The 12432-nt window shown below is 38.5% G+C and overlaps 1 protein-coding gene across 2 annotated transcripts in view; it reads right to left on the bottom strand.

Moving 5' to 3' along the window:
* Dock11 (dedicator of cytokinesis 11) overlaps positions 1–12432 on the bottom strand; it is a 192474-nt gene that overhangs the window by 104088 nt on the left and 75954 nt on the right. For both annotated transcript variants that reach the window (XM_005410460.2, XM_005410459.2), the window contains exons 11-17: positions 12133–12273; positions 10772–10984; positions 7605–7727; positions 6265–6347; positions 3457–3579; positions 3200–3276; positions 7–191 (exon numbers count right to left, since the gene is read on the bottom strand). In XM_005410460.2, the coding sequence (XP_005410517.1) occupies positions 7–191; positions 3200–3276; positions 3457–3579; positions 6265–6347; positions 7605–7727; positions 10772–10984; positions 12133–12273 (945 nt within the window). The remainder of the gene's footprint in view (positions 1–6; positions 192–3199; positions 3277–3456; positions 3580–6264; positions 6348–7604; positions 7728–10771; positions 10985–12132; positions 12274–12432) is intronic.

The following is a 12432-nucleotide window of genomic DNA, read 5'->3' on the forward strand; positions in this document are numbered from 1 at the left end:
GCTTACCTTGGCAAATGTTTTCTGGCTGTCATATTTTAATTGCAAAGGATAGACATACAGATGGTTTTTGTAAATAGTAAATGGATAACAATATTTTGTCATTTCTGGAACAAACTCTTCAACTTCTACAGTAATATCTTGACAATTCTTCTCAAAGGGCTTCAGAGGAACATATGAAGAAGTAATACAATCTATAGTAGGAAAAATAAATAGGTGAAGATCATAAAATTTAACAATAAACACATTCTTACATTTATAAAAATATACATGGATCGTGTTCTCAAAGAGTGACTTAAAAACAGAATTCGTAGAATGTGACAAAAAGTCAAACAACTACTTTCACAACCCGATAGGACATGACGGAGTGGCCTGATACTGATTTTTGTGGAAATTGTCACACCAGGAGTGGATTGCTATTTCACTCTCAATGCTGAGTGATTTGCCAAATATAACACATCATAATTTTGACAAATTTAAACTCTGCAAAGAAACCCATTACATTTTCCCTCCTGTGGCTGCAATTTAGCTTTCACTGCAAATTTTTATTGGTATCAGGCAAAGAAATAAGGGTAAATTTATGCTTACAATTAGCTCATGGCAAGTCACTTTTAAAAAGTTAACTTGGTGCAGGTGCACATTTTCACTCAAGAAATAATGGAAGCTTTTTGAAACTACAGATCTTATGATGTGTTACCAATAATAAATTCAATACTCCCAAATGGGAGAAATACAAAGCCTCCAAGAAGTCTAGCAGCATGTTATTGAAGCAGCCACTGTAGTAAAGGCTATTCATATCCTTAAGGGGCTGTGAGACTGCTGGTCCTTACTGGACAGTCAGACTGGCGGAAGAAAAAAACCTGGGGTGAGCTCAACCTGAGCACACAGGATTCTGTGTTGGGTTTGTTGCTCTGTGATTATTAAAATGATACATACTTCTTTTTTTGGTACTGAGAAGTGAATCCAGGGCCTTTGCACTGAGCTACATCCCCAGTCCTTTTTTTTGAGACAAGGTTTCACTAACTTGCTCAGGCTGGGCTTGAACTTGCAATCTTCCTGCTTCAGCCTCCTAGAGTGCTGGGATTACTGGAGTGTGCCACTATAACTGGCTTCAAGTGATACATACTTAAGATAGAAAATTTGGAGGTATAGAGTAAAGCTACACAGTAATAACTGATCGTTCCATGACCTAGTGATAAGGACTACTAACATTTTTGTATATTTTTTCTAATTTTCTTTCTATGCCTGTTGTATACAGTAAAATAAATATCTTAACTATTTGCATAGAACTTAATCTTGATTTTTGGCATTCAGTCTGATGTGTTATTCCCCAAATGACCATCAGTTGTAATGTTTGCATAAAGTTTCACGGTATTGATGTGTGACTGCCTTAAGCACAGTGTAGGACTCTGGTTACTTCCAACTTCCCCCCAATATAAACGACATTGCAGAGAATACTTGCATGCATAGGCTTCTTTCTGTATTTTAAATTATTCATTTAGAAAAAACCAATCCATTGTACTCTTAGATGTTTTAAAATGTAAATCCTACAATCCTTTAATGATGTCTCACAGCACTTAGAATAAAACATAATCATTTTCATTTTTGGCAATGCTGGAGATGGAACCCAGTGCCTTAGCACATACCAGACAAGTGCTCTACCACTAAGCTATGCTCTCAACTGCAACCTTTTAAGGTATCACCATGATCCATACAATTCACTGCATGACGTGACCCTTCCTACTTCACTGGGTATCTCACAGTTCCCATCACATACTACTCTACAGTCACAGTGGCCTCCTTTCTGTTCGTGGAAACCAAACTTGCTTCTACCTTGATGTGTCTTCAGAACACACACGATGTTCTCAATCTGGAATGTACAGTCCCAATCACCATATGCCGGATCCTTCTCCCTCTTCAGTTCCGAAGCTTAAGAGAGGCCTTCCCTGCTGACCCTTTTAAAGCAGCCCTCCCTTATCACAAATTGAAATTGCCTTGTAAAGCTTTTTATTTATTTGTTTGTTTGCTGTATGTTGTTTATTTATTTTATTTATTTGTTTGCTGTGTGTTGCTCCTCCTAGACTTTAAACTCCAGTGAGCTTACAGCACCTAGAAGGTACTCAATATATTTTTACTCAATAAACACTGATTTGTAGAGTGACTAGACAGAAAGTTAAAATTGAAATGTCCTAATTACAAACACCTAAGGATCTCTGTTGCCAAACTGTATGCTTACTTAGGTGATGAAGCCAAAACCTAGGCAAATTAGAGCAAATTAGACTACTTTACTTAATACATTATTTGATTGTTTTACTTTATTGTGCTGGGGATTGAACCCAGGGCCTCATGCATGCCAAGCACTACCACCGAGCTACATCTGCAGCCCAATAGTTTAAACATTTTTGTAAATCTGATGAGCAAAACCATCTTGTTTTAATTTGCGTAACTGGAATTATTACTGCGGTTGACTGTTCTTCAAATATTTCCTAGAAACTTCATTTTATCTCCTACAAATTGTCTTCAGTGTCCTTTGTCCATTTTTGTCCTGGGGTCTTAGATTCTGGTCCTGAGACTGGAAATTCTCTTCCTGTTTAATCTCTGAGTTGGTGACAGAAGCAGGAACTTATCCAAGGCAAAGTGCAACAGAAACTGATAGGGGCATACCCACAACATCATATCTACGAAATGTCTGATAAAATCAACTCAACTCTCTTGTTAATCCATAGTGTCTCACCATGCGTACCCAGCTGAATTTATGTCCACCTCAGAACCTCAGAATGTGAGTTTATTTGGAAGTAGGGTCTATACAGATGTAATTAGCTAACATGAGGCCATAGCAAACTAGAGTGGGCTCTAAATCTAATGACTGATTTCTTAGTGGGAAGGCCATGTGAGGACACAAAGGGAAGAACGCCGTCTGATGACAAAGGACACTGGAGTGATGCAGCTACAAGCTAAAGGATGGCATAGCCAGAAGATACCAGATCAGAAAAAATCCAGAGCACTCAGAGGGAGCATGGCCCGGCCCACACCCAAACTGTGACAGAACCAGTTTCTGTTGTCTTAAGCTACGCAATGTATAATACTTTGTTACAGCAGCCCTAGGAAACTAATGCACTATGTATATTTCAAGGAAAATATATTTTTAAAAAATCCAACTGTCAAATATAACCTTTAAGGTTTGTTTGCAGTACATTCTTACTTGATAAATCCATAGGAACACATTCCACTGTGATGTTTAGCTGCCCAGGAATAATCTGCAATTTGGTCTTTTCTGGCCTAGGTATAAAATAAGATTATTTGAGGATTAAAATGATGATTATTAAATGCATTGATTACCCTACATCTAAACCCAGTTTTAAGCACTCGGTTTTGCCCACTCCTACTCCCACTGATCACCATAAAAAATTGAGACTTCATATATTACATTCATTTATTACATTAATGCCACGCACTTACTTTTTGTATTCTGAGAGCAACTTGAGAATGTCTTCATTTGAAAGTTTGCTACTGTCTTGTTTATATAAAGGAGAAAATCTCCCATCCAGATCCAGAGAGCCTTGGATATCTTTGAAAATGGGTCTAAAACAGCAACACATAGGCTTTTAAAAAATTATAAAGTACCAATAAAACTTGCACTGGTGAGAAGGTGAAATGGTAAAACTACTTAGGAAACAGTTTGGTGGTCTCTCACCAAGGTAAACATACACTGACACCACTGTGCTACAATTCCACTCCAAGGCCATTGAAATTTTCCACATGCTACAGAAATATTCACAGCAGATTTATTTGTTATAGCCCTAAACTGGCGATAACCCAGATACTCATCCACAAGTGAATGGATAAACAAACTGCAGTATATTCACACTACTCAAAATGAATCACTGATGCACACAACAACATGGGTTCCAAAAGCACATTAAGCACAAGAAACCAAACACAAGAATACATTCTACAGGATTCCACTTGTATGCAGGAGCAGAGTAAATAAATAGTCATCTGTAATGATCATAGTATCATTTGGCTGCCCAGTGTAGGTGGGCTGATTGATTGGACAGGGCCATGAGTAAGCTTTCTGGGGTGATACACATGTTCTGTACTTTGGTTGGGGTGGTGGCTACATTACTGAATGCATTTGTGAGAATTCATCAGGATGACATTTAAAATATGTACATTGTACCAAAGGTAAAGTGTATTACCATAAAATTGAGAAAAATTAAATGAGATGATCTATGTAGTTTGCAATATACATGGAGCAGTTGCTTTTATGCATTTGTTTTTTTGTTTGTTTGTTTTTTTGTTGTTTGTTTTTTTTTTGGTTTTTCTCCGGTACCGGGAACCGAACTCACGACCTTGCGCTTGCCAGGCAGGCGCTTTTGCCGCTGAGCTAAATCCCCAGCCCCTATGCATTTGAATTATTTCTTCCCCTTCCTCTCTTCCCATTGAAGCAGCTATTTTACTGCTAAAATGTGAACTGATATATAAGCACCCAGCACACTGGAAGAGGCCAACGCCAGAAACATAATTCCTCCTGGCAGAATCTTGAAGATGTGCGGCATTAACTCCATTGTTCCTACTCCTAAGGATACCTCCTTTATTTCCAATAAACAGGAGCTTACCATTCATCTTTTAAATACCCCCACCAAACCATCACAGGCAGTTCCTGCTGATAACCAGACCAACTCAGGAAGGAATAAAACAGTATAATTGCTCATCAGAACCGGGATCAAAACTTGTCTTTATTCCAAAATTAATTTTTCTGACAATAATATCAAGTAGCTTCTGCTACTGCTCAAAGGGGAGGCAGCATGCCCCAGAGGTCACAGTAGGCACTTAAGTCAGGTGCCCTGTGCTCTGATCTGTACTTGGCCGTGCACCATACGAACTTGGCCAAGGATTTCTTTCTTTTTTAAAAATTTTACTTCTGTGCCTCAATTTCATCATCTCTAAGATGGGGACAGTGATAGGCAGTCCTTAAGAAAATATTTTTCAGGGGCTGGCGGTATAGCACTTGCCTAGTATGTGCAAGGCCCTGGACTCAATCCTCAGCACTCCCAATACAAGCAAATAAACAGTGCTTGTGAGCGCGCGCGCGTGTGCACACACACACACACACACACACATACACACACACACACAAAGATTTAGACCAGTGGGTGCCTTGAACAGAATCAGCAATAACTATTACTGTAATAATGGTAATAATAATAATAATAATAAACAGTAACAACAGCTGCAGCAGCAGTAGCAATTGACTTTTCAGGCTGCAGCATTATACATATACTTGTATTTATAAAATGTACTTCATCTTCTAGAATGCCTGCATAAGCCAATCTCCAATACTGTTTGCCACTCACCTAGTCTTTGCTACCAGTTTTTTTCACCAGTCTTCAAAACAAAGATAATGGTACCTTTTCATCTAACAGTATATAATACAGTTTGAAACCTTCCCCGAAAGGAAATGATTATAAATAGTGACAGATACCAGAGTTAATTAACTTAGAATCTCCTATCCTTATGCTACTCCCCAGCATCCAATAACATAACTGATTGAATTATTCAGAACATGGTGCCCTTTCCTCAGAAGTTCCAATGAGTTGTACAGGCTGTACCACAAACAAGCCAGTGAACTTGCACTTCAAAGGGGGGATAAGTAAGAAACATGTTTTAAATCATCACTGCATGTAGATTTGCAACATTTGGATACAACAGTATTAACTACCATAACCAGAAGGTAAAGATAATGCTTGTTTCCAAATATACTGCTCCCAAAGGGCTAGCTGAATCTGTCACCAGGAAGTAAGAATATTAATTACACACTTGTGCTTAATGACTGCACTTTGCCTTCAAATCTTTATTATGTTTTCCAGAATTATTCTATGATAGTTTTCCAAACCATAAACCCAGCCAACTCTGAAATAATGAGCATATTGTACATAATTCATTATAATTTCTCGTTTTCTGGAAAAAATTCCATCACTTTAGCAAATAAGCTGTTTTAAAATGCAATAAAATTAAGTGGTGTCAGCCACAGCACTACCCAAGCCAAAGAAAATTTCCCTGAAGCAAGACATAGAAAATAATGAGAGGGTCTTAGAATTGGTCTTTGATACACAGCAAATTCTAAGAGAAAAAAGTCTTACATCCTATGCGTCCCAAAGTACAACTGGCCTGCTAGACACAGACTGCTAAGTGCTGGTGAAGACATCAGCCCTCAGCATCCTAGATGAGCATGAACAGAAGGTTCAGTATTATATTTATACAAACCTGGCAGCCCAAGCAAAGGGCATTCTGTATTGTCCAAGGCGACTGCACACTTGCTTCGCTGTCCTGTGCACCTTCTGGGCTGTCTAAGGTCAGAAACAAGAAGTTACACTCATATTTGTTCAATCTACCATGCACTCAATCAGAAAAATAATCCCCCTAATTTACCAATAGAAAACATCAAAAATATAGAAAGAGCTACAAATGAAACACAGCACACTTCTACATGTTTTCTAAAAATCACAACGTTTCTTATAGGTTTTGTGCTTTCTCATTCACAGAGCCTTCATTTTTATATGAGAAGACAGACAAAACAGATGTAGGATATAGTTTGCTCTGAAGACCCCTACTCGCTAGTAGTTTTAACGTGTATTTCCTTTCACACAGCAAGCTGATACTCATCACTCTTGGGAGAAGTTTTTTCTGGATACAACTGACCTTTCTACTCCCAAGATAGGACACAACAACCAAAAGCCAATGAAATTAGTCTTGTGTAGGCAGGAGCCACTGTTTGTACAAGCAACGAAAGATGACAAAGGAGATAAACTGCCTATAGTGCCTAGGCAGGCTGTGAAATGTTGGCTGGATGCTTATCCCTACAGATACAGAATGCTAGAGGCTTTTATCTGTATCATTGAAACTTTTTTTTTTTCGTGAATTAGTCACATGTCTCCTCAGCATCTCTCACTTAAATTCTATTTGGATTCACATTGAAATGGCAAGTAGAATAGATTGCAGACTTTGTTTCTTAGTTTTTGTTTTGTTTTATTATTTATTTATTTGTTTGTTTATTTATTTCGCAGTACTACGGATTGAACCCAGGGCCTTCACACTGAGCTACATCCTCATCTCTTTTTATTTTGACACAGGGTCTCCCTGAATTGCTATAGCTGGGTTTAAACTTTTGATCCTCCTGCCTCCTGTTCTCACTGCATCAAAGACAGGAATGAATCTGGGTAGGGACTGGCATTTAGGCACTGCAGACAGGCCTAGGTAACCTTTATCCTCCCATCTCTAGCATCCTAGAGCTGTAAATAAGGGAAGAGTTGCTACTGCCAAGGATACCATGTCCCTTAGCATATGTGGGCCTAAAAGCCTGTACCCCTTCTTTTGATAAGCTAGCAGAAAACAGACTGTCATTCAGAAGAGCAAAAGGGGGCAGGGAAGGCTATGTTCAAGTTTTAGCATACAAACTAACATAGTACTGTATGTAATATCTGCAGCATATACAGCTCTCTCAGAGAATGATTTTTATTCTAGTGGGTCATTGACAACGTCATTTAAAATATCCATAAAACATAAATTCTACTTGAAGCTGAAATGTTCACAGTCTTTATAAATACCTTCACTGGATCTGAATTTTTGATGTAAGGTTCTGCACAGTGTGTGATGTTTCCCTGTAGCACCTTTTCAATTCTCGCTACTAAAAAAATTTCAGGATGTGGATTCGTCACTGAGAAGATTCCCTGGAAAAAGAATTACTTCTATTAATAGACTTTCTATGTAACATTATGCCTACAGCTGTTTGGTGAATGATTCCTAGCAATGTGCTTAGTATAGAACGTTGATATTCAACACAGGGTCATGTCGAGGGTTCTAGAAATACATAGCATTTTCTTTTCGTGTGGATTTCAAAGCTCTCAATGTTTCTTCCAAAATGGATTTAATATTCTGTCACCAACTTCACAGCCATTGGTCCCCCAAGTGCAGGTGTAAGTACTGCTTAGCTTCTTCTGTTTGGCTGTGTGTTCAGGATGAGTTCTTAGATTGAATGACTACAATGTGTGTTGTCTAGTATAATTAGCAGGTGTTAAAGTAATGTGAATTTCTCAAGCAGAACTAGATACGCATTTTAAATGCAGCTGCACATAGTTCCAGAGTAATTACTTCACTCATACTTCATTCATACTCATTGCAGCCAGAAGGCAGAAAATGCATTACTGCTCTGCCCAACATAAAAACTGAACCACCCTGTAGAAAACATTCCTTTGTAGCAGTCAAAGAGTTCTGGTGCTCTCAACGTAAAGGAAGGACACAGAGGATTCAAAACTCATCTTCCCCTTGCATACTTTCTGTCAGGGTACTAATGTGAAGTGACCAAAAGTGCGAAAGTTTTCTTTGAATGTATGTGGAACAATCATGTCAAGGCCTGTCTACTTTGGCACCCTCCAGGTACAGAATCCTCTAAATAGTGTGTTAGTGGGTTATGTCTGTTGCTTGAAGGAGCACCGTACAAATGAATGTGAATGGAAAAATCCATCACTGGTTCTCTACCAAGTTTTCTTTTTCTAGTTGGTATGTTACCAACTTTGTTAATGTCCTACTTTACAGGTTTCAAACACATTGTCTCATATGTTCTACAGAGAAGCCTCTGAGATAGACAGGGCAGAATAAAAAATTGATTGTAAGAGATTAACAATTTTCCAAAAATCAAACCACTTGTAACCAGTCTGGGCAATGGCTGATTCGGCTTTGAATTTTCAAGCAACACGTATTCAACAAACTGGAAAAAAACTTCCTAAAAGTCACGTTTCCTGGGTTCAAATTCTGGCTTCACTATTTATGGCTTTAAACAAGTCACATCTTTTCTAAGTCTCAGATTTCTCCTATATGAAATGGGGGGTGGTGGTGGCAGTAGTAGTGATTTCATAAATCTCTTGTAGGGGTTAAATGAAATAATGTACATGAGGTGCCTCTTTGTTACTAGGGTGGCCCGTCCAAGTGTGTCAAGGTCACAGAACTTGGCTGCTGGTGCTGCCGGGAGCATGCTGCTCAAGCTATGAGCCAGGGCTGGCACACTGCCTGAGCGGCCCCTGCAGACGGTATGCTGTACAGTGCATCTTGAGTGCAATCTTTTTCAGAGACAGGGCCTCACTATGTTGCCCAAGCTGGTCTCCACTTCCCAGCTTAAGTGATTTTCCTGCTTCAGCCTTCTAGAATACTGGGACTATGTGTGTGCTTCACAATGCCCAGCTAAATATAATTGTATGCTAGTTTTCACTGTGCTAGATGGTTTTCATGCTTTATTTCACTCAGTCTTCATTTAAAAAATACCTTAAATCCAGACACTTCTTACTATATACATATATTACAGATAAAGAAATGGAGGCTTGGGGCTGGGGATTTAGCTCAGCGGCAAAGCACCTGCCTGGCAAGCGCAAGGTCGTGAGTTCGGTTCCCGGTACCGGAGAAAAACCAAAAAAAAAAAAAAAAAAGAAATGGAGGCTCCGAGAGATTGATGCAGTGAATGCTTATTACAGCCTGGGCTTCTGGAAAATACAGTCCATGCTGTGCTGCCTGTCACCTTTAAGACTCATGCATCCAACATTTCCAATGGGCTGGATTTGAATAATAATACTGATAATTGCTACGCTAATATTTACTGGGCACCTACTCTTCACCATCCCCATAGTGCAGGCATTTCCCCACACTGATGCCAGCAGTAAGTATTACAATTTTGAGCCGTCTGACAATTAACAAAAGCATTCTGTTTCCACTTGTTTGTCAAGATGGCTGTTACTGCTACTACTCCTATAGCCATGTTGCGCTGAGTAAACCCGTGTGCCTGTCAGCTATGTATAAAATAGCATGAATGTGATACAGTTTTTATAAGAGCACATACATTATAGATAGGTAGACAGATAGATACAACAGAGATGTCTGGAAGGTGTTCACCAAAATGTTAATTGTTATTATCTATGGATAGTGAATTTTATTTTCTTCTTTGTATTTCTGTGTTGTCTGAATTTTCTACAGAAGATTTATTTATCTTTATAATCAGAAAAAAGGACTAACATTTTTCTCTTGGGAAAGATCACTCTCCCAACAGTGTGAGCAGTTTTGTTCATATACCCCTTCCCACTTCATCTCTATGCCACCCTCTCCCTCAGTCTTGGTTCCCTGATCTCTACGGCCTCCAGCCTGGCCAGAGGTCAGAATGCCAAGAACGCGTCACGCTCCTTCTAAATGGGATTCTTTGCACCAGATGGGACAGAAGAGGGAGCATTTAGCTGTGACACAGACATTTCCTCCCCATTGCTCTTCAAACTGAACCTCTTGAGTTTTACTGCTCCATTAAATCTACCTACTCACTAACAGACTTGGGGAATAGGAGTAGGAGAGTTAATAACATAAGGTCAGTTTTTCAAAAGGGTAACCCTTTAGGGCACCTATTAGTTTGTTCAGAAGTATGCACAACTCTTTGTGTGTGTGTGTGTGTGTGTGTGTGTGTGTCTGTCTGTCTGTCTGTCTACATCTGCATCTACATCTCACAAAATACTTTGAGTCTCACATCATGGTCCTATTGAAAAAGTTACCTTGCCAATATGGTATTACCAAGTTCACTGATTTCTATTTTCCCCCTCCATCTTCAGTTACCAGAAAAATACCTACAGGTAGATCTTACAAGAGATGGAGTACCTCAGCATATCAGTCTGAAACCATTAATAATGAAAGGACGTTTCTGTTTCTTGTTCTGAATGTGCTACCAAAGCCAAAGATCACTTTTTACCTGCTTTATGTAGCGTAACTGCGATTCAGCAATTCCATGAATGAAAGTCATGGGTGAAGATCCCTTTAGGCTTCCATCGCTGGCCAGCTGGGCTGAAGTGCCACACAGCATTTCACGGACGGACAGGGGATTCAGGTCTACGTGAAAGTCAGCTGAAATCTTACAGTTGTTCTTCACATCAAATAAGGCGAGATTGATAAAAAAGGGCTCAACCTGGGAATGACCAGAGTTACATTTTAAAACAAAAGCCTTTTGAGTGGGGTATAGGTTGGGGAGAAATACAGATCACATGATAATTTTTTTATTCCTCAGGTTTCCGTGGCTCCAGGTCTTGAGCTCAACATTTAGCTGAAACTGCATTATACTTTATGTGCATGGAGAAAAATTTCCCAAATAAGATTTTATCAAATTTTAACTTTTCTCCTGGGTAAATAATTTTGTAAGTTAAAAATTTTTTAAATAGATAAGGAGAAATCAAAAGCTACATTTCCGCAACAATTAATTTAATTCTCTACATACTTACTGAAACTACCTCCAAAATAATGGCAATATTATACAGTATAAGTCTTCATTTCTGATATATTGTATCTCACTGGACTATCCATTTCACAGGAGCTAATATCAGCCAACATCAAATTACTTGACAAAAGCTTTGCCCCATCAGCAATTTTGGAAGACATGACTACTTTCTACAGATGGCATTTGAAAGAGAAATTTCATGCCAGATGGCATAAAGATTAACCCTTTATGTACAGAAAAGGGTTGTAATGCATTTTGGCCACTTCATAAGAAAATTGGCCATCACTATTGATATTTTTAAAACTAGAAACCAAAAATAAAGATGAACCTAAAACACAGAGCTCTTGAACATTTTACATGTACAGTTTCAAGTATTTCTGCATAACTCAAATGATTCCTGACATCAAATAATTATGCAGACCAAAGTAAATCTCATCCTGTAGAACAGCGAGTGAGACTAGCCCCTTGCATAGTGTCTGTTCCCAGGTGGCTTTGGTGACATTTACTCATTGCTATGAATCAATTTCACAAAAGAAACTATATTTCCTAGTAAGAATCCAAATTTTAGGATTTTGAATGTTCTAGGGTTTCACTTTCTGAAAATCATGACCGAGACTTCTGAAAGTGTGCTGAGGAGGTAAATCTTTCATGAATACTCTCAAGATGAGAACATACTCAAACTGTGGCAAACAAATAGATGCATGAAATTCTCCTTTGTCAAACTTATCAGGATCTATAGCAAGGGAATGTTCATCCAGTAAATTAGTTCTCAGTCATAAAAAAAGAAAGGCATTTCTTTAATATGCTAGCACAAGAGAAGTAGAAGACAATGTTATACATACATTTGTGGGTGGTCCTTTTGCATTGTCTCCAATCTGACCCAAGATATTGAAAGTTAAATCATGGCAATTTACCAGGAAACGCTTGTTACACTTTTCTTCAAATGGCTTTACATCAGGTTCAATGCCTGAAAAGTCCAACCTCTACAAAACAGACAGCATGAATCATTTTCAAAAAAAGATGGGATTCATATTGATATAGATTGATACAGATTCAGATCAATAAAGTAGCAGAATCTAACATATCCATTCTTCATTTGAAACCTTTCCTTTTTTATTTAACAAGGCATTTAACAAGCCTTT

The sequence above is a fragment of the Chinchilla lanigera genome, unplaced genomic scaffold, assembly GCF_000276665.1.
Source record: "Chinchilla lanigera isolate Chin_1 unplaced genomic scaffold, ChiLan1.0 scaffold00133, whole genome shotgun sequence".
Classification (NCBI taxonomy): Eukaryota; Metazoa; Chordata; class Mammalia; order Rodentia; family Chinchillidae; genus Chinchilla; species Chinchilla lanigera.